Raw genomic sequence first — 22638 nt, forward strand, 5'->3', positions numbered from 1 at the left:
TTCTTATTTTCCTTTTCATAGACCTTAAAATAAAACAGTCATGTTACCTTTATCTTTTTGGAGATCATTTTTTAATTCCTCAATAACAAATGCATTTTGTTCCATTTCTTTGGTATACTGTTCAACTTGCTCAGTAAGCAATCTTATCTGAGCATCTCGCTCTTGCACTCCCTACACACACCAAAAAAAAAGAAACTCCATTAAAGAATTCTTCTTTACTGACAGGCAAACTACCAATACAGAACACCGCACAGTAAATGAAGAAATTAAAAGTAGCTAATACAAAACACTTTACAGAACAAGCAAATATACTATACTTACAACACAGAGTTCAGATATTATCTAGAAGTTGAGTATATAAAGGCAAAGCAGGAAAAATAAAAGAAAGAGTAAAAATAAAACATTTAAACAAAAAAAAAGTAGTATTTCAGTATATGAATTTTAAATGGAACAGTTCTCTAAGAGTTAAGCCAAAGTATAATGAAAAGTTTCAGACGATACAGGTTTCTTACAGCTTCCTCATAAACAATTGCCAGTGGGAACCAAGAGATACAAGTTCAAGACTGGGAGGACTAACAGTCTATCATATATGACACTTGTGTTGCAGACTGTCTTTCAGCAAGTCATCCAACTTTGAAAAATTCATATCACACCTTGTTTTGCATGGATATACATCCATAAGTACACACAGACTGTGAAAGTGACTTCTATTTATGTTATACTATTTCTGTGCTTATACATGAACTTCGGAAGTATCACAGAGAGCTTACTGTCATTTTTTCCGTGATGAATGAAAAATGAGGAAAAAGATAAAAAAAAAGAGACTTGGAAAAAAGTTACAGAAAGTAATTATAATGTAAAAATCTCAAGAGGTGGTGACCTTACTTTATACCAATGTTAATGAGAACAAAAGCTCAGGCTTTCTTAGAGGACAAATATAACGCATTTCAAATCTAAGGTAAAGATCTTAGCAAAGTTGTAAGGAGCTAAACATAACCCTTCAGAATGTAAACATACACTGCACCATAACAAGCTGAGTCCATTTTGAGTTAAAACACAGTGCAGTAATTTAATTTTTAAGTGTCTGCTTTAAAAATATGCTTATTTCCACAAAACTGTTCAAAATGTCATGCCAATTACGGTCATCCAAAAAAAGCAACCTCTACAGCCATCCAGTCAGCTAAAAAAAGACTCTACAACTGCTTATCAAAGTTATTTTCAGCTGCCTTCCTTTTCTGATCATCAGGAGCTGATGTGTGCTGAAGGTTTTTTTTTTCTCCTGAGAAGCTATCATCTGTTCCTAGTTTTGGAAGACTGCATAAACATATCTCACCATACTGCTCAATCTACAAGCGCCCAACATGTAACACAAATGTCATGACACATTTACTCAAAAAACTTGAAGCAAGGAAGGAAATCATCCTGGTATCATACAGTAGGCTTTCCATGATGTATATTTCAGGGTTCTTAATGGGCTGCGTTATTTATTTATTCTTTTTATGTTTTTCAAGAAAGTGAGGAAATTCAAAATCATAAAGAACTATGTAATTTTCCATGAATATGAGAGATACTTAAATTCACCTAGCTCTATCATGGGGTGAACCACAGACTTAGTAGTATGGCATCAGGTGAGATAAAGGAATACAGAAAATTAACCACTAGGTAAGACTCTTCCACGACTAACAAATTTAGAGGACAGAAACTAAGCTATAATTTAAAAACATTAAATTATGGATGCTTAGATGTTAAAGTAATTACTCTACTAATAGTTACAAGAATAAATATGAAAGTAACAGAACCAACTACCAAGAGCTCAGTTCATATAAACAGCAAGAGAAGTTTCCTTTGTCCAGTGCCTATTAAGCTAACTTTGCAGTGGAATGAATCAACCTGTCTCATAATTCTGAAACATAAGTAACACATATTCTGGTATTTGCAAACTATGAAAGACTAAATAATTATTTGGAAACTAGCATACTTAGTGAATGGTAATTTCTATGTGTGTAATTATTTCTCACATAGACTGTACCTGCTGAAGGGTCAGTATACTGTTTCTGTCTACATCAAGTTGGGCCATTTTCATTTTCTCTTTCAAGTTAAACAACATTTGCTGATACTCTAAGAGTTCATCATCTTTTGAAGCTAAGATTTTCTGAAAAGAAGATAAAACACCATCAGAACACTTGAAATAATTCCTGAAAATAATAAAAAAGTACTAAAAAGTACCTTCCATTCTTCAACTTTAGCATTTACAGCTGCCATGAGTGGATCGTCTTCCTCATTCTTTGCTTTCAGCTGGTCTGAAAGATCCTGAACCTAGAAATGCCATTTGGATGAACACCGTATCACAAAAATGTTTTGCTTAACCAATGTTTATGTACAAACACACTACATGAAGCACATACAATTTAACAGATGATTAGCATTAGAGCAGCAAGGGAAGGTCATGACTCTCAAGAACAGACTATGACTAACATTTTGTACAAAAAAAAATTGCGATCTGCAGTCAAGTTTTAAAATTTGCAGCAAATTTAAAGATCACACTACTTTTAGAGAGCGTTATTTCAGTAGAGCGAGTGTTCTTAACTGGATATGTTGAATGATTTTTAACTTAAGGTAAAATACAAAGATACAGTATAAACCTAAAAAAAAAATTACATAATATAAAAGTCAGTTCTTACTTGAAATTTGTACTGTTCTTTCTCTTTTCTTAACTGATCCATAACAATATCAGATTGTTGCACAATTCGTTTCATTTTGTTATATTCATCAGTCATCTTCTCCATTTCTTGCACTGATTCTTCAAGATTCTTCCTCATTTCTTGGTTTTGAATGTCTAACTTCTCATTAGTTTCAGTCAAATTCTGCAAAATTAAAGAAACAGCTGCTTTTAAAAAGCACATCTTAATACCTGAATAACCAGTAATTGATAGCTACCTTAAATGTAAGGCTTGAAAGTATAGATTAACACAGAAGAGAGTATTTCACCTCTAGATCATCAATTTCAACAAATCCTAACAGCAAATAAAAGACACATTTCCCATTGACACTAACTTCATTACCTCTGCCAGATTCACAGTTACAGACTATATGCATCACAGAACCCAAGTGCATTATGAATTCACTTACTCCACATGACTTGATCTGTAAATTGACATAAATTTGCAAAAAACACTATTGTCAGTAACAGTCTAATAAATACTCAATAGCATGCATAGATTTTACCTGAATTTCCTCCAAATACTGGAAAAGCTCAAAGTTCTTTTTGGACAACTGTGACCTGTAATCAGAATCTTCTCCTCTTCGTAATAGAATTGTTTCTTTTTGAGAATCTATTTGCCTCTGATAGTCAACTACATCCTGACGCAACTGTTCATTCTGCACAGAAAGTAATCCAAACATAAATCTGTTTTGAAGAGTTGAAGACAAAGTTGTTGCTTTTCTAGCAAGCTAACACAAAGAGCTAGCACAGTCAAAACCCACCCAAATTCCTACAGTCTGCTTTCAAAAAACTTAGAAGCCTCACCTCTTTCTTTATGCGTTTCTTCTTCAGATTAAAAAGGAGAGAACAAGACCAAGAGAACAAAGCATGAAAAATATTAGAAATTACCTTTGCATTAGGAAGACTAAATAGGAATCCACATAAAGACAAAATAAAATAGAGTTTTCTATATACCTGTGCATGCATGTACATACATACACACACATACATAAAAGGGGATTTTGAGGAATGATTCTCAAGGTTTCCCCCCAGGACACTAATTTAACTTTTGCTGTCTGTTTTATTCTCTCAGAGGCCAAGATTACATGTATTAAATGCTATAAAACATGCATTTTTTTTCTAAAAAGAACTAGAAAAAATGTTTCAAGAGAATGATTTTAAAAAATTTGAGTAATAAAGAATGTTAACTCTATCTTTGCATTTATTGCTATAGTAACTTTTGAATTTTTATAATTTTATTTTGACCAGTGAGACAATCTTAGCAAAACCAGCAAGCATAAACTGAATCCTGTCTAATATGCACCAAATCTATTTGTCATTAATATTTAAGAAAAATACTAAAAATTCAAAACAAAAGTCCAGACAAAATTAATGCACAGTAGGACCATGTAAATTCAAATGTAGACACCTCCTGACCTCAATTAACTAAGTTTCACTGGAGCAGATGTACCATATGTTTGCTAAATGTGATTAAAATTCCATGTTCTCTTTGTACTAGTAACCATGAAATGTTCTAAACCAGAATTAAACATCATGCCATACCAAAGATTACAAATACAGGAAGCTAATAATGTATATATAAATAAAGTTAAAAATACAGTAAATCAGCAATAATTCTTTACTAACCTCTCTCCTTAATTTGACATTTTCATTTTCAGCATCTTCATTTCGAAGAGCAAGCTAGAACAAGACAGAAAACCTTTATATGTATCACTAACACCACAAACTATGAAAACAAAGAACTCAAGAAACAAAACAGAAAACAACGAACTCAAGAAACAAAACAGAAAACAAATGCACAGCACTCCTATTTAATCTGTGGGTTTTTTTTAATTTCAAAGGCTCTTTTCAGAACATTGACTTTTCAAAAGATGTTGCAGAACAGCTTTTAGAGATGTCAAGCTAAAGTCCTTCTTACCTGTTCATTCAATTTCTTCTCTTTTTCCAATTCTTTTTCTATATCTGTTAAGTGTCTCTCTTTTTGTTCTACTTGTTTTTCCAGTTGGCGGATCTCACCACGCAAAAAACGAGTATCACGACCACCAGCAGATCTTTGTGCCATCTTAAGAGCATTAAAATAACATTATAAATATAGTACAGCTTTTCAAAATAGAAAGAACTTTAAAAAAAAAGCAGATGCTAACACTAACGTTCCTAATGTTCAGGAAAAGCAACAGGAAGGGCTCACTAGCTTCTTTCAACAAAATCCAGAAATCTCTAAAAATTGATGAAATTTATTCAAGTATAAAAAAATTCATTGTACATACAGCTCTTCGCAAACCTGAGGCTGGTCAATATTCAAAAGCCAATAAAAAGTATTAGCTAAAATGTAGAGCTATTACATCTCCTTACTAGAATAAAATACTAGTCTAAGAAACCTCATTTATAAAACTCCATCAAACAGCACTCTATAAACTAACAAAATTTTAAAACGTACCTCTAATTCATTTTGAAGTTTCATCACCTTTGTTTTAAATTGATTTTCTGTTAAAATAGAACAGATATAGTGAATTACCCAACAAGGTAAAAAGTATATAAAACAACAATGGTTAACCTCACTCTTTAAATATTTGGCTTCACTGAAGCAATTGACTTAGGAGCAGTTGGTATTTTATTCAGTTCCCTAAACTTAAAAAAAAAAAACAAACTAAAAAATACATTTAACAAATCATTTAGGAAGAGCATAAAAAGCCTTGCTTACCACATTTGGCTTGCTCTTCCCCAGCTTTTTCAACTTCTTCTAGTGCCAGCTCTACCTCTTGAGCTTTCATCTGGGGAAAAAAACATAGTAAACAAAGAAGAAATATTTACTACTAGCACAAATTAAGAGATTGTTCCATAGACCTCTTTTAAAATAACAAAAACATTTACCAAAGAACATTGATTTTCTCTCTTTAAACAAATGAAACCACTCCCATTTTTACCCATGCTGACAATTAAGAAGTTCAGATTGTTGAAATATTTTCTTTAGTAATTTATTCTACAGGGCTAACTAAACATTCAAAAGCATACTGCTGAGAACTAAAAACAGTAAAAAAGCCTCTCTAAAACCAATGTGCTAACCTACACTGCTATTATTTGTTGCTTTCAGTACATTTATGAGTAAATACAAGAAAGTATGATAGACTTATAGGATCAGTTTTAGGATGGCAGTGTTTCAACATTCATGGTGATGTTTTTATTTACTCTAAACCATCAACCTACCACAAAAACTTACCAATAACTTACAACATCTAACCAACTTTTGAGATATTTGTTTGCATTTTCCACCTGTAAAACTAAGGTTCCTTAACTGTATAACTATGTTAGTCCTATTCACTTTACTTCCCACTGATACATGCCATAATCCCAACAGCTGCAAGCAGATACTCTGGTGCAAGCACACATTTAGCATATAAATGCTCTTAGGAGTAACCAGTGTGTTCAATGCAGGAAAAGAAAAAAAAAGAAAAATGACAGTAATGATGCTTTCATGTAAACAAATGCGTCTGCAGAATTGTAGAAAATGAGGATTAATACAAACCTTCATGAGCGATTGAGTAATTTTAAAAAGGTGTATCAGTTGTTCTCGAGTTTCACTTTTTAAGTCTTTCCCATCAACCTAAGGAAAGAGAGAATAGGTTTTTTTCACAAATATCAATGAAATACACAAACTAAATCATTTATGTATGTAAAGGACCAGAGACAGTTAAAGGAAGAATGCTTAACAAAACCCTTATGCTCTGTTTTCCCCTTGAGTACCTTGGACATGGTCTCCAGCAATCTGTCCGCTAGCTCCTCTTGATGAGGCAGAGCATCTGGATCCACTTTCATAAGCTTCTTCCAATCTAAAATGGGTGCCATATTGAATTTATAATTTTTCCTGGAAGAAAAATTAAAATAACAATTATCAGACATTATCAGTGACAATCAATTTTATGTCAAATGATTTAAAGGAGGCTGGCCACTGACCCACACAAGATGATTCTAATAACTGTATCAATTTTGTAACACTCATTAACATTGTGTTCACATTTTGGTCTACTGCAAGCACAAAGACTATATAAAACCATTTTTTCTTTAAGTTAAAAATTAGATCATGCATACTCAAGGAATTTGTGACACTAACAGCGAAGATCAGGACACATGTGAAACCTCTGTTTTAACTTTTATCAAGGCCAGGTTGGATGGGACTTTAAGCAACCTGGTCTAGTGGGAAGGTGTCCCTGCCCATGGCAGGGGAGTTGGACCTAGATGATCTCTAAGGTCCCTTCCAACCCAAACCGTTCTATGATTCTAACTTTAATACCCTTCTTTTCCTCCCCATCTCTCAGTGTGGTCCTTTTAAGTTAATGAACAAACACAACTGGATGGCCTTTGAACCAGTCAGCCCTTGTAGGATAAACATCTCCTTATAGTCACAAAATCATTATTTCTAATATTTAAAACACAACCAACACTTTCTTTAGTTTGATACTAGAAGCATCCATTTCTTGACATTCATTTCTAAGATATTAAACTCTTGTATTAAATATCCTTTCCTTTTGATTAGAATACTTGAATTGATAAAGGTCAGTAAACAATCTGGAAACTGACAAAAATCTAATTAGAAAGTGGTGCAAAGTTTTGTTCTACTGCTTAGCTACTGGTTGCTGTGGGCCATGGTGACTTCTCATATACCTGAAAGTCAATGCAGTATCTGAAAAAGGCAGACAAGATTGGAAGTCTTGGATTAGTCTATTCTCTGGAGCTGTCTCTAGCCTTTACTATCAATATTTCAAAAATTAGATGCTGACAAGTTTAAAACAGAACATTTTTTCATCTACTTATTGCCCTAAATTATGAATATGGCATAAATGGTTAAGAAAAATTTAGAAAGAAATAAAACTGCACGTTATTTTGAGATCTGTTCTATCGTGCACCCTATTCATCATTTAGCTGTTTAAAGACTCAACAACTGAAACTTCCTTCCTTAATGAAAGGCTGAACTGGTATTACTTTCCCAAAAAATATGCCTAAGCAGTCTGAAAGAAGAGCTGTAAGACTTTGAAATCCAAGTGTATGCTTAAGGAAGGATAAAAATCAACCTTTCCTCATTTTGAATATGTAAACTACTTGAGAGCTCCCCTATATTTACCATTTCTTCAGTGTTTGCTAGATGTTTTAGAAAACATGCATTCCATATAATCCATGACTTTGTAAGGATGACATCATAGACACATTTTTGCTTTTCTGCTTTGTCGTAGACAGCAAAGGAAAATACTATAAAATCACATGCAGGCACATACTGATCTTGGCACTCTTACTTCTTCAGTTAATTGAATACTGCTTGATTTCATTAACATATTTGTTTAAGGGTTGATTTTTTTTAAACACATTAGTTTTTTCTTAAACAATGAGATGTAGGAATTATGGATATGAAATGCTCAACAATCAAAACTATTCTGAAAGTAAATTCACAACCTTACTACTGTCAGTCTTTTCCTACCTTACATCTTTCTAATCTCCTTTTCTCTTAACTTATAAAATAACATCTTAAGAAATTATCAGTCTGAAAATTGCATCCAAAAGGAGAGATACCTGTACATAAACAAAATAATCCAACTTGTTGGGAGACCAGCTATAGTAGTGTGGGGGGCACAACCTAAGCATACAGTATGTTCCACAGTATGTACCTGCTTAAGGACAATAAGAGAGAACTTATTTAATTGAAGAGTTTTTTCATCATAAAATTTAGCTGATCCCTTCCCCTCAACTAGAACCTGTGCTTTTAGTTGACAGATGACCTGTGTGGTGGGACACTGAGATCATGGCTCTACAAAAAGCATGAAATAGATGTGCATGTGGCATTAATGATCATGAGATTTTCTTGACTTACTCGAGGAATCAAACATACATTAACGGCCAGATGTTACAAAATTCAGCAAGGGCAGATGGCAAAAGGGGTCTGGTGGTCATGTTTAAGTACTATCAGAACAATAATGTTCTGTGCTGCCTACAGGAAACCACGTAAAGAGGCAGCTAAGCTCCCATGCAGATACCTTATCATCACAGTGAAATTAAGCACCAGTAGGAATAGCTATTCTTTTTCCATAAAGGTGTGTACAGTGTGTAGCACAGAGTCAGGTATACTTGAGCAAGACTGAATACCAAGAAGCAGCACAGTCATGCAGTAGATGTGCTCTGCTAACTCGGTATTAGCTTACCAGCACTAACCCAGCTCAAGCTACTTCTGACTTTCAAATCGCATTACCCAGGCTAGCTCTCATCTACTAGCTCTACAGAGCACCAGATCTCGACCACAAACCCACAGCCAAAATAGGATCTTGTGCAGGGTTCCTGTTGTCTTCCAATTTGTATATCCCAGCCCCGGGCCTGACAGTGACAGACCGCGATCCCTCCAGGATGCTGCTGAGAGACAGTTTTGCCTCCATTTCATCTGACTCCGCTGAATTAACAAATCGCCCTGTTTTGCGTCCAGCTTCACCGCGGGGCACAGCTAAGGCATCAGCGGAGAGCGGACATAGCGGGCTGGAGCCTTCTCCGAGCACCGCACCGCGACGATGCCTCCGCCCGGACGCTTCTCCCTGGGACCCGCGGCCCGCCCGCAGGAGCAGCCCCGCCCCGCCGCCACCGCCCCCGGCCCGGCTGCCCCCTGTCCGCGGCGCGCCCGGGGGAGCGCGGGCCGCCCCGGGCAGCGGCAGCGCAGCGATCCTGGTCTCCTTCCTCAGTGGACCCCCCCGCCCCTTGGCCTCACCGCTCCCAGAGGACGGCGGCGGAAGCCGCTGCTACGCGACGCCATCAAACTCTCCCACTGGCTCCGCTCCCGGGGACCCGGATATTCATAGGCGCGGGGAAAGTCAACGCTCCCGCGGCACGGCAGGCGCCACGGTGCCAGCCGGGCACTCCTAATCCCGAGGTACTGCGCGGCCACACCGGGCGCAGACGGGCGGGGCAGGGCGCGATCCCGCTCGGGCGAACCGCTTCATCGGAGCAACGGCGCTGGGCCGCGACCCCACGCCGCTAACGCGGCCTGCGTCTCTCGGCGTGCCCCGCGGCTCCGGCGGGACCACAGCTCCCGGCATGCCTCAGGCCCTCCCGTTTCCCGAGAGCCTTTGCAGTTCGGCGGGCGGTGGCGGGGTGCTGTGCGCCTGCGCGGTGTCTGGCGGCGGCGGAGGGAGTTGTGGGCGGTGGAGCCGATAGTGGTGAGGCTGCTTCCTCCGCGGCCTCAGGTAGGGCGGGCAGCGGCGGGCTGGGATTTGGGAGCGGGAGGGTTAGCTCCGGCGTAGCTGCTGCCCGCGGTAGTTTTCCGCGGCGGTGGGTGGTCCTCTCTGCCCTGGCCGTGCATGGCCGGGCCTCGTCCGTGAGCGCCAGGCTGCGGTGCGGCCTCGGTCCCTGGCCGCGCCCCGGCTCGGCGCGCTCCCTTCCTCAGGCTTCCCGGTGGCGGCCGCTTGCCCGGCCCACTCCGCCCCCCACCCTGGCCTTACGTTTCTTGTCTCGCCCCAGGGCTGCGGGCAATAATGCTCTTCCCCGCACGACCGGCTGACTGAAGGGCTGTAGCACTGCCCGGATATAGCTGTGCTTTATGTGTAGGTGTGTAATAGCCGGGGCCCAGAAGATAACTTGCAAAGCAGCGCAGGGAAAGATGACGCCTGTAAGCTACTCGGATCCATTGAGTACTGGTGGCCAGAGAGGAGGTCTGAGCGTTGGTAGTGATCTGGTGGCCCCAAAAGTTTGCGATCCTGTGTTTTAGCTAAATGGGTGTGAACACATCTTCTCAAATAAAAAAAGGAAAAACAGCAACCATTTGAGACATGTGTATATCTTTGTATTCATTCAGCAGCTGTGGAGAGCTGAAGATGATTTGTTTTTTCTTAGTGGAAATAGAAGGGTGATCATAATGTCATCTTTGGAGTTTTGCCTTTTTCTGGATTCTTCGTTATTTTCTTTTTCTTTGCTATCTCTTGATTAGTGTTGATATTTAATGAAGACTGACAAGACACAAGATGCTTGGCACTCTTTGTAGTTATGTAACTTGTTCCGGTTATGGCATAACTGTTAATTCTTGATTGAAGGTAAAGGCTTTTATACCTCAGCCAGAGACTGGTTAGTTACAGTTCTATATTGGATAAGAAAAGCAAACTGTGTAGTTAGGGAAGGGAAAGAGACCGAATTATATTTAATGAATGGGAAATGTTACTAAAAATAATGTTCATTATGGTTAAGTGTAAAAAAATGATTTCTTAGCAGGAGGGACTTTTATAAGTGGAGGAGGTGATTCACGGAGAATAATGCTGCCTTGCTACAAGATGTACTTTCAGGAAGTGGATCTCCCTGTGATATAGAAAATAAAATAATCCATTGATGTTAAGATGCTTCTAAATAGGAACTATTTCTTTTTCATCCTCTTCATCAGGTTTACAAGCTGTTAAGGCCAGTATAGTTATTTAATGTGCTTCAGCATTTTTTCAGTATTGTTTTGTTACAGAATCAACAGAAAATACACCATTATATATAGTGGTAGTGAAAACACATCTAGGTTATACTTGTGTAGTGCAGCTAGTAAAGAAAATTGATGCAGAACTAAAAGGGATTTTGAGGTGGGCTTGAAAACTTCCAAAAGTGAAAAAAGAGTGAAAAGAATGGAAGTATTAACCCCACACAAAATGAGAAAACATTTAAAATACGTAACGGCTTAGAGCAAGTGAATTAGTTTTTCTTTTGTACTGCATCACAGCTAATCGTGTGACAAACTTCATGTAAGTGGATCTTCTTTTAGTGGGAGTACATGCTTGTAGTTCTGGAGCCAAATAACATTTTAGCTCCATAGAACACAGCTTGACCTATCCTAATAGAAGAGTTAGGCATCCATGTTAAACCACAGTTTTGATAACAGTATGCCATTTCAAAGACCTAATACAAAAACTGCAATATGAAAGACCTAATGGAATGTTATTAGAAATCCCACAAGAAGTCATATACAGACCAAGCATACTAAATAAGGACACGCATAACAGAGTCTAAAGGCTGTCTTTTCAGCTTATGCCACCCATGTAGCTTTTGTTCGTTTATTCTTTGGAGCTAAAAAAACATGTGGTTTCTGCTGTTGTATTTCTAGAACACTGAGAATGTTGATCAGCATTATTGTAGGGACATTATTTTTGCATCAGTGTCCTATGATGAAACAAATCATGTTTTATGTAGTTATTCTAAATATAAAAGGTATTATTTTGTTACAGTTTGAATGTAGCAAAAAAAAACCCCACAACAACAAAAAACCCTACAGAATTGACTTTGAAGTGTGAGATCCTGTTAATCATTTTAAGCTATAAAATACTTTAAAATACAAACCATACCTATGTGGTTTGTATTTCAACTGACTGTAGCACTAGTTGCATTGAACAAACTGAAGCTAAACCACCAGCTAAACCAGTATCTTTGTCTCACCCATTTTTAAATTGTTTTATGTTTTGATCCTTGTTTGTACCAAAGTACCCTCAAATGTCCTGAGTGTTAGTTCAGCTGCTTGGTTGCCAACAAGCTCTTCAGTCTTCCCTCTGGGAAGTCTTTCTTCTGGCCTGCAACACATGTTCTGACTCCATGTCAGAGCTGCCATTCCTCATCTAGTTGATCCTGCAGAACTGTATGAAGAGAAGACTGGGGACCATTGCCTTGCTGGGGAATGGAGAGTACTTCAGATTAGTCCTGTTCCTCTTGATCCTGTAGTATTTGCAGAGGAAGGTTGCCACAATAAAACTTTTCTTGTTCTATTTTTTCCTGCTTTAAGATTGGGCTGACAGCGGCGGCAGCAGCGACAGCGGTGGCAGTGACTTGAGGTTAGTGTGGGGGCGAGGGCGACATCGGGCTAAACTGGGCGGTTTTCGTACGCTGGGCCCCCCCCCCCCGAGCCCCCCGCGAGCATCAGCCCCCGAGCTGCTTCCCCCCCCACCCCGGACCCGGAGGTTCCCGGCAACCAATCAGGAGAGGAGGGGGCGTAGCCGGAGGCACCGCGGGCGATTTAAGTGATTTAAACGCACCACCCCCTGTGAATGGGTGATGAAAAGCCTCCTGGAGGGCAGGGACTAGTCCCTACCCAGAGGGGAGAGGGAGACTCAGCTGTGACTGGGTGTGTCCCAGGGCGGGAGAGGCCGCAGCAGTTTGCAGCTCGTTGGGGAGGGCGCTGACTCCCTCCCAGTGCACAAGGCGAGGAAGGTGCCAAGGAGCTGTGAACCAGGGGTGGCACCAACAGGTATTTCCCAACTCAGTGAAAGAACAATGGTCTCCACCCGGCGGAAGAAGACCAAAATAGATGTGGGAACCCAGACAGAGCTCCCACGGAAGGAGGCGATGGTGCAGGTCACAGGCTGCAGGGAATGCTACAGCGTCTCTGTGGGGACAGGGGGCTGTGTGCACTGTGAGCAGGTAGATGATCTGCTCGGCCAAGCGGCACAGCTGCAAAGCCAGGTTGAAAGGCTTCAAGCCGAAGTAGAAAGGCTTAGGAGCATTCGGGAGGCTGAAATGGAGATAGACTGGTGGAGCCAGGCTCTGCCCTCCCTGCAACAAAAATGGGAGCACCTGCCGGAGAGCTCCCAGGATCGAGGGACCCCTGTACTCTTCCCCTCTCAGGTGGAAAACAGTAACCTAAATGAAAGGAGTGAGTGGAGGCAAGTCTATGGCCGTGGCAAAAGGCGAGTGCCCTCCTTGCCTACCTTGCCTCCACAGGTGCCTCTGAGCAATAGATATGAAGCCCCAGTGGAATACAGCCGGTCCAATGGGGATGTGGTGGAGAGGCAACCTATATCAGAGGTCCCACCACAGTCAGAAAAACCTGACAGGCGTATAGCTACCTCCGCCACAAGGAAGAAGAGAAGAGTTTTAGTGGTTGGAGACTCCTTTCTAAAGGGAACTGAGGGCCCAATATGCAGAGCTGACCCCCATCACAGGGAGGTCTGCAGCCTACCTGGAGCCCGAATCAGGGATATCACCAGGTGAAGGCCACAGACTACTACCCCCTGCTGATCTTCCAGACAGGTGGGGAAGAAGCTGCATCCCGTAGTCTGAGGGGGATGAAGAAAGCCTACAAGGCCCTAGGACGGTTGGTGAAAGAGTCTGGGGCACAAGTTGTTTTCTCCTCCCTCCTTCCATTTTCAGGTGATGACGTGGGATGCAATAGTAGGATTCTCTCTCTAAATGCCTGGCTACGAGACTGGTGCTACAGGCAGGGCTTTGGGTTCTTTGATAATGGCTGGTTTTATAAGACACCAGGCGTGACGGTAATACATGGGAAAGGTTTATGTCATAAGGGCAAAAGGGTTCTGGGACAGGAATTAGCAGGGCTCATTCAGAGAGCTTTAAATTAGATTCGAAGGGGGATGGGGTAGTAGCTGGGCTTGCACCACTGGGGCAATGCTCTAGTGTTGAGGTAGACCAGGAGGCCTCCCATCCCCCTGGGGTGAAAACGGTGTGCTCAGCTCGCTCCCTGAAATGCCTGTACACCAATGCACACAGCATGGGGAATAAACAGGAGGAGTTAGAAATCCGTGTTCGGTCGGGGGGCTATGATCTAGTGGCAATTACTGAGACTTGGTGGGACACCTCGCATGATTGGAATGTGGTCATGGATGGCTATGTCCTGTTCAGGAAAGACAGGCCACTAGGGAGAGGTGGTGGAGTTGCTCTTTATGTGAGTGAGCAGCTAGAATGTATTGAGTTCTGTCCAGGGGCGCATCAGGAGCGAGCTGAGAGTTTGTGGGTGTGAATTAAGGGGCAGGCTGGCAGGGGTGATACTGTTGTGGGTGTCTATTAGAGGCCACCAGATCAGGATGAGGAGGGTGATGAGGCCTTCTACAGGCAGCTGAGAGCAGTCTCTCAATTACAGGGCCTGGTTGTCATGGGGGATTTCAACTACCCTGATATTTGCTGGGAGGCCTACTCAGCCAGCCATCCTCAGTCCAGGAGGTTCCTCCAGTGCATTGATGATAACTTTCTGATGCAAATGGTGGATGAGCCAACTAGGAGAGGAGCGCTGCTGGATCTGATCCTCACTAACAAGGAGGGTCTGGTTGAAGAGGTGAAGGTTGAGGGCAGCCTTGGTTGTAGTGACCATGAGATGGTAGAGTTCAGGATCTCATGTGGCAGGAACAGAATAGCTAGCAGAATCACAACCCTGGACTTCAGTAGGGCCAACTTTGGCCTTTTCAAGCAATTGCTAGGGGAAATCCCATGGGACAGGGTACTAGAAGGTAAGGGGGCCCAAGATAGTTGGTTAGCATTCAAGGACTGCTTCTTCCGAGCTCAAGATCAGAGCATCCCAACAAGTAGGAAGTCAAGGACGGGTACCAGGAGACCTGCATGGTTAAACAGGGAACTGCTGGGCAAACTCAAGTGGAAGAAGAGGGTGTACAGATCATGGAAGGAGGGGCTGGCCACTTGGGAGGAATATAAGTCTGTTGTCAGAGGATGTAGGGAGGCAACTAGGAAAGCTAAGGCCTCCTTGGAATTAAACCTTGCAAGAGAGGTCAAGGACAACAGAAAGGGCTTCTTCAAATACATTGCAGGTAAAGCCAACACTAGAGGCAATGTAGGCCCACTGATGAATGAGGTGGGGGTCCTGGAGACAGAGGATAAAAAGAAGGCGGAGTTACTGAATGCCTTCTTTGCCTCTGTCTATACTGCTGGAGGCTGTCCTGAGGAGCCCCGGACCCCTGAGGCCCCAGAAGAAGTCAGGATAGAGGAGGAATCTGTCTTGGTTGATGAGGGCTGGGTCAGGGACCAATTAAGTAACCTGGACGTCCATAAATCCATGGGCCCTGATGGGATGCACCCGCGGGTGCTGAGGGAGCTGGCGGAAGTCATTGCTAGGCGACTCTCCATCATCTTTACTAAGTCGTGGGCAACGGGAGAGGTGCCTGAGGACTGGAGGAAAGCGAATGTCACTCCAGTCTTCAAAAAGGGCAAGAAGGAGGACCTGGGTAACTATGGACCGGTCAGCCTCACCTCCATCCCCGGAAAGGTGATGGAACAACTTGTTCTTGATGCTGTCTCTAGGCACATGAAGGATAGGGGGATCATTAGGGGCAGTCAACATGGCTTCACCAAGGGGAAGTCATGCTTAACCAACTTGATAGCCTTTTATGAGGATGTTACCCGGTGGATAGATGATGGTAAAGCTGTGGATGTAGTCTATCTCGATTTCAGTAAAGCGTTTGACACGGTCTCCCACAGCATCCTCGCAGCTAAACTGGGGAAGTGTGGTCTGGATGATCGGGTAGTGAGGTGGATTGTGAACTGGCTGAAGGAAAGAAGCCAGAGAGTGGTGGTCAATGGGACAGAGTCCAGTTGGAGGCCTGTGTCTAGCGGAGTCCCTCAAGGGTCGGTACTGGGACCAGTACTGTTCAATATATTCATTAATGACTTGGATGAGGGAATAGAGTGCACTGTCAGCAAGTTCGCTGATGACACAAAACTGGGAGGAGTGGCTGACGCACCGGAAGGCTGTGCTGCCATTCAGAGAGACCTGGACAGGATGGAGAGTTGGGCGGGGAGAAATTTAATGAAATATAACAAGGGCAAGTGTAGAGTCCTGCATCTGGGCAAGAACAACCCCATGTATGAGTACAAGTTGGGGGCAGAGCTGTTGGAGAGCAGCGTAGGGGAAAGGGACCTGGGGGTCGTAGTGGACAACAGGATGACCATGAGCCAGCAGTGTGCCCTTGTGGCCAAGAAGGCCAATGGCATCCTGGGGTGTATTAGAAGGGGTGTGGTTAGCAGGTCAAGAGAGGTTCTCCTCCCCCTCTACTCTGCCCTGCTGAGGCCGCATCTGGAGTATTGTGTCCAGTTCTGGGCCCCTCAGTTCAAGAAGGACAGGGAACTGCTAGAGAGAGTCCAGTGCAGAGCCACGAAGATGATTAAGGGAGTGGAACATCTCCCTTATGAGGAGAGGCTGAGGGAGCTGGGTCTCTTTAGCTTAGAGAAGAGGAGACTGAGGGGTGACCTCATTAATGTTTATAAATATGTAAAGGGCAAGTGTCATGAGGATGGAGCCAGGCTCTTCTCAGTGACATCCCTTGACAGGACAAGGGGCAATGGGTGCAAGCTGGAACACAGGAGGTTCCACATAAATATGAGGAAAAACTTCTTTACGGTGAGGGTAACCGAACACTGGAACAGGCTGCCCAGAGAGGTTGTGGAGTCTCCTTCTCTGGAGACATTCAAAACCCGCCTGGACGCGTTCCTGTGTGATATGGTCTAGGCAATCCTGCTCCGGCAGGGGGATTGGACTAGATGATCTTTCGAGGTCCCTTCCAATCCCTAACATTCTGTGATTCTGTGATCTCAGCAAGAGGAAGGGGGAATCCAAGCATGTTTTGCATTCTTCCTCTGCCCGTCTTCCCAAATACTGTTTGCCTTCTCCTATATGAGATTTAGGGCCAATCATTTAAATCTCAGCTGTGCATCTAAGTTGTTTCATATTGGAGTTGAATCTTGGAGTGACATTTTTAAGAGAAGCTAAATTTAAAGACTGTGTTGGAAAGGGACAACAGAAACAAAATGATGATCTATTTCTATCATTAAACACTCATATCAAGTCAGCAGAAAGAATATTCAGTTTAACCAAAAATAAAAATACAGAAAGTAGGCAAGACAAATTAGGACATTAGCAGAGCCTCAGAAGCTGAGTTAAAATGCCTTTTTTAAGTTACTATACTATTGGGTTTTTGGTAAGCCATTATATATACCTCTGCTGATATTCCATCAGTTCAGTCACCAGCTCTTAGACGAATTTGTTGCTCACCTGTTTAAAAATAAAAATAAATCTAGGAGTGGTTTTAACAGTTCTTTGTTTTCTTCCACCTTTGATGATTTGACGGTTTTCTGTGTGAACTGTAAATATGTTTTAAACAGTTCAGAACCTTCAGTGATTATCAAAGTACATGTCTCTAGAGTAAATGAGATGCACGACTACTTTTTGGCAGCTACTTTGTGTATGTCTCTCTCTTCACTGGCTTTAGAACTCCAAACAGTCTCCCCCAGGAGTGTGAGAAGCCCACATTTTATGATTAGGTATGTGGGTAAATGCTCGTTAGTTTGTTTGCAAAGCTTTTCAAGAAACTGCCTGATCTGTATGCAAATTGCCTGTTTTTTTGTTTCCAGCAGCCTAATTAATATAACACAAAATTAAGTTCCTTGAGATTTAGATATTAATTATGCTTCACATTGCACATGCAAAGCGCTGTTTACCAAAGTCACTATGTGGAGTTACAGACTGTTGCCTCTACTGATGCTTACATCGTCATCTCCAGAGAGCAGCTGCAGTTTGATTATGGTTGAAAATGCTAATGTCTTGGTATGACTGAAAAGTGTCAGCTGTATTTAATATCTATGACTGTTAATAAAGTGTGAATGAAAATAGTTTCCAAATATGAGATTTAAAAAAAAAAGTCAATCTTTGGATTGTAGTAACTAGTGTTCTGTTATGGACAGACAATAAGGCGAATTTTTAAAAAAAGTTTTCTGACAACTTGAACTGACTTTCAAAATACTGACTGTATCAAAAGTTGCAAATGTCAATAATATGTCAATTATGCTGAGTATTTTCAGGAGCAGTAAGAGCTTTCATACAAAAGCTGGAGCAGGTTGAAACTTTGCAATTTTGACATCTGAGATGAATTTTAATGATCACATTTGTTCCTGTCAGTTTCTGTGGAAATCCTGAGCACGATGAGGTGGATTGTACAAGCTTTTTCCCATACAGAAGTGCCATGGTTTTCAAATTCTCTGTTACTGCCACTACCCATGCCTTTTTCTCTAGAGAAGAAAAAAGTGACTTGCATAGAACATTTTCTTTGAAGTAGGATTCATCGGAACAGAAATTATCATTAATGCCCTTCAGGGTATAAAAGAGGCAAGTGCCATTACTCAGCAGAAGAAGAATTTTAGATGTATGTTTAAGTTTCTGAAGTTAGGTAGTAACACAAATATATTTGCTTCTGCAAGAGTCTGTTGTTGATGTAAGCTGGCAGATAGCATGGTTATTAGGTGATAGTTGTTTATGGAGTGCTAAATAGCTTTTGCATATTTAGGCATTGCAGCTGTATTCCTTCCTAAATACATACTTCCTAATTTTTCCTAAATTCATATGGGCAGAAAAGGGCTTCCACACTCCCAAATCTCCCAACTGAGGATACTCTTAGAGCATCTCTACACATTTTTTTATTTGTGTTGAATTTTTTGTTCAAACTACTATTATTTTGCAGTATGTGGTGCTAAACCGTCTGTAGTGTCATGGATTTGGTAGTGATTGTAGAGAAATACTTTGTTTTCCTACTTTTTCTAAAAGAGTTTTGAGTTTGATTTTTTTTTTTTTTTTTTGTTATGTGTTACTCTGGTCTGTAATTCTTGAAGGAGAAGACTGGATGAACTGATAGAGGGCTCTCGAAAAGTTGGAAGAAGAAAAGTACAGGCCTTACAAGCCAAACCTGCCTGAGAGCTCTGATTCTTATGTGTCCTTTCCACTACATGTCTCTGTACATGCATGAAAACAGTACAGTGCAAAATGCAGATTTCTGTGCCAAACAGCCTGAGAAAATTAGACTAACAATCAGGTGTTTTGCATAGTTTGGGCATTCTGTTTTCCACTATCAGCCCTCATGGTCATGCAGTTTCTGTCTTGTAACACTTATCTTGCTTCTTATTTTCAGCTGTATATTCTTCATGACATGTTCAGATATTGTTGTAAATTAGAACATGCAACAGAGATCTTGGTAATAAAGTATGTGTCTGTCCTGATTTCATCCAGTCAAATGGGGGCTTTGAGGCTGTTCCATAGACCACAAACTGACAGTCATACAGTCCAAGGAGTGGTTAAGGTATCTGATGGGCAGCCTTACAAGCTGTGAAAGTAGCGGGTAGGTGAGGTGAAAAAATAACTTGAGGGACAGTCAATCTGTTTACATGTGTTGGAGCAGTCAGTGATGTGGTTCTCCATCACAGCAAGCCTGTATTAACAAACAAGTTCTTAGCCAGTGTGTTTTACAGGTATTTATCAATACACCCATGACTGGGAGTGGTGAAGTACCAGCACTTGCAAGATCACACTTGAGTTGATAGCAAATTTTAACATGTCTGTTGGGCAAGAAGGGGAATGTATCCACTCACTATGACTCACTTGAGGAGCCCGGCCATACCAAGGCTTCAGCAGCCTTTTGCACATCTGTGATATATGAGGTTCTCAGTCTTGCATACTCCTTATATGGCTTCTTACTTTCCAACATCAAACTGATAACAGATTAGTTGGTGTGAAAAGAGTGTTTGCTGCCAAATAGCAATTGCCGTTTTCCACTGAGATTAATGTCAGACATACTTTTGCCAGGCTTACCAAGTGCAAATGAGCTTTTATAAGCCTCCCTCTGTTTTAGTCTTGCATTCACAACACATTGGTCATCATTCCAGGTTTAAAGCTTGGAGTTTGGCGGTGGACCCAGCTGTAGTAGGAAGTAGTAGTTCTAATGGTGAGCCTTCCTCAAAATCTGCCTTGTTATGCTAACATAAAGGACTGCAAAAACATCTTTTCCATATTTAGGCTTTAATTCAGCAAGACCATTAAACTACCCTGTAATCAGACCAAATGGAAAAGTAATTTTCCTAACTTTGTGTATCTTTACAGTATATTTCGGGAAAATAAGACGTTAGAATGACAGAATGCAAGTCAGAAGTAGTAAAGTATCTGTGCTACAGTTTTGTGTGATCTACAGATTGTATGTGGCCTTGCATTTCCCGCTTTTCGCTTTGTGCTTGCCCTGGAAACAGGCTTCTGGAAAATGGAGGTCTTCCAGATTTCTATTATGCCTGTCTGTTGCCCAGATGTACTAGTGCTTTTGCACACAATAAAAATTTGAGAGAGAGATGGTGTGATGCATTTGAGGTTACCAAGCTTGGCACAGTTCAAGCAGTGTGTTGTGTGACTTGCTGCTAAAACCAGAACAGTGTGTTTTGTTGCATATGTTCATTCCTTACATAAATTTAGTAAGCTGTTCAGAATTGCCTGGAGTGTGTGTGGCTCAAATACTTGTCTTGAAAGACATTATTATAGCCATGTATTTGCAATCATATCTGTGATTGAAATGTGCATGTAAAGGAGAGGGTGAATTGCAAATTAAAAAATTGTGATGTAGGTGAATTTTTTCTGGAGTTCTCAAACAGGTTTCTCTGATGGTGGGCTAGCCACTTAAGCCTGACAGTGGATGTAGCTAAAATCTTAATTTCTTTATGCCTAAGGGTTCCCTTTCATTGAAATGAAAACAGTATTTTCCCTACAGTTGGCATGTTGGTAAATGGTGCGCTGTCAGGGAACAGCATGGTCAGTAGTGGTGTAAAATTGAAGTTCTGCATGGAAGAAATACTAGAAATTCAGAGAAAAAAGAAAGGCTTGTGAAAGCATCAGAATTGCCTAGGATTAAGGGATAAGTAAAGTAGCTGTCTTGAGATCTGTTCTGTGTAGGGAAAAAAAAAACCCTACAAAAAGTAGTTGAGGAGCTAGCAGTTAAGGTTGGTTAAGCTTTTCCTTTTGATAGGAGGCTATAATTAGGAATGTATCCTTTTTTTCCCTATTTGGGTAGCAGTAGCTGTTTCTGAAACAGGATTGTTGAAGAATTACCTCAGAGTTACTCTTTGATTCGCAAAGCAGTATCTTCAAGGGCTTGCTGCTTCAACCAATACAGTAAACTTATATTATTAATAAAGAAGTCTCAAATCACCAAAAACCTACTTACCTTGCAATGCTTTTTCTTAAAGGGCGAATTTAAATAAACCTTACGATTGATTCTGTGTGGCAAATTGTCTTGTCTCATTAATTTTTGGAACGCAGTATTTGAAAAGTATAGGCTTGTATGTTGGAAGATCATTACATGTTCGTTGTAGGTCCTCTTCAGATGTCACTGCTTTTCAGTAGAACTAGTGAACTTCAAGAAGTAAAAGTGCACTGTTCAGAAGCTGTTGCCAACAAGGAATTTCAAACTGTGTTTCTGTCAGGGTGAGCAACAGCAGCTTCTCCATGTTCTTTGAGGGAGGAACTAAAAAACTTTGAAGTTTGAAGGTTGAAGTTCAAAAGCAGGCTTTCTTTTCATGTATTCCTGCAATATGCTTTGTTGTTTTTTTTAATACGATTTCTCTGGCTGCCAAGAAGACCATAAATATGTTCAGACTTAATCTTGGCTTAGTGTTTTGAAATACTCTGATTCAGCCTGGCAAAAAGATGTAGCAGCATCCTTTAACATCCTTTAACATTCCTTTTTTTTTGTTACAGAGGTAGTGGCAGCTTTGAAAAAAGGTTCTTTCTTCATTGAATTAACACCAATAGCCAGTGCTCCAAGTACTACAAAAGAAAAACAAAACCTTCCTGCCATTATGTGAGTAACACTGAACGAATTGGTTTGATTCCTTTTAAATGATCTTTGTTCTGGTTTTTAGTTTAACTGCACCTGCATCTTGCTGCACAGGTATTCTTTCATGTACCACTGCTCCTTTACCACTAATTGTAATAGATGATTATCGTGCTTAGAGGCCCAGGCTGCAAACCACAACTGAGATTACCTAACTGGATGAGATATCTCTATGGCCTGTCTTTAGAGGATAGTACACTTAAACCTGAACACAACTTAAAAAACCCCAAGAAACCAAAACAAAAAAAATCACCAAGCATTTCAGAGCTTAGGACAATGAAACAGACTGTAGCTTCCAAATAACTAATTAATCAGCTTTAATGTGTGAACCCTGGTAGACATAAGGCTGGTGTTTTTACATATTTATGGATCCACATTATCTGGCTAATGTTAGCTGTTCTGTGTCCTTACAGATGTTACTTCTTTCTAGTTTTGTGGTAATTGCTATATGTTTTTTGTTCAGTCGTCTCTTCTTTTTCTCAAAACTAAGTCAGTGTT

The 22638-nt window shown here is 40.9% G+C and overlaps 2 protein-coding genes across 15 annotated transcripts in view; one reads left to right on the plus strand and one right to left on the minus strand.

Moving 5' to 3' along the window:
* The window catches only part of CEP290 (centrosomal protein 290), a 56200-nt gene extending 46452 nt beyond the window's left edge, over positions 1 to 9748 (minus strand). For all 10 annotated transcript variants that reach the window (XM_068400761.1, XM_068400759.1, XM_068400762.1 and 7 more), the window contains exons 1-12: positions 9459 to 9748; positions 6464 to 6584; positions 6246 to 6323; positions 5424 to 5493; positions 5160 to 5206; positions 4641 to 4784; positions 4349 to 4402; positions 3226 to 3378; positions 2682 to 2864; positions 2227 to 2316; positions 2030 to 2152; positions 48 to 171 (exon numbers count right to left, since the gene is read on the minus strand). In XM_068400761.1, the coding sequence (XP_068256862.1) occupies positions 48 to 171; positions 2030 to 2152; positions 2227 to 2316; positions 2682 to 2864; positions 3226 to 3378; positions 4349 to 4402; positions 4641 to 4784; positions 5160 to 5206; positions 5424 to 5493; positions 6246 to 6323; positions 6464 to 6565 (1168 nt within the window). In that variant the 5' untranslated portion in view covers positions 6566 to 6584; positions 9459 to 9748. The remainder of the gene's footprint in view (positions 1 to 47; positions 172 to 2029; positions 2153 to 2226; positions 2317 to 2681; positions 2865 to 3225; positions 3379 to 4348; positions 4403 to 4640; positions 4785 to 5159; positions 5207 to 5423; positions 5494 to 6245; positions 6324 to 6463; positions 6585 to 9458) is intronic.
* The window catches only part of TMTC3 (transmembrane O-mannosyltransferase targeting cadherins 3), a 41733-nt gene continuing 28464 nt past the window's right edge, over positions 9370 to 22638 (plus strand). For 2 of the 5 annotated variants that reach the window (XM_068400772.1, XM_068400767.1), the window contains exons 1-2: positions 9370 to 9620; positions 22005 to 22107. The gene's annotated coding sequence lies outside the window, so the exon portion shown is untranslated. Of the gene's footprint in view, positions 9621 to 9840; positions 9934 to 12488; positions 12538 to 22004; positions 22108 to 22638 lie in introns of those variants that run through there. The other 3 variants (XM_068400771.1, XM_068400768.1, XM_068400770.1) reach the window with 3 other exon arrangements.

The sequence above is a fragment of the Nyctibius grandis genome, chromosome 5 (genome assembly GCF_013368605.1).
Source record: "Nyctibius grandis isolate bNycGra1 chromosome 5, bNycGra1.pri, whole genome shotgun sequence".
Taxonomy (NCBI): Eukaryota; Metazoa; Chordata; class Aves; order Nyctibiiformes; family Nyctibiidae; genus Nyctibius; species Nyctibius grandis.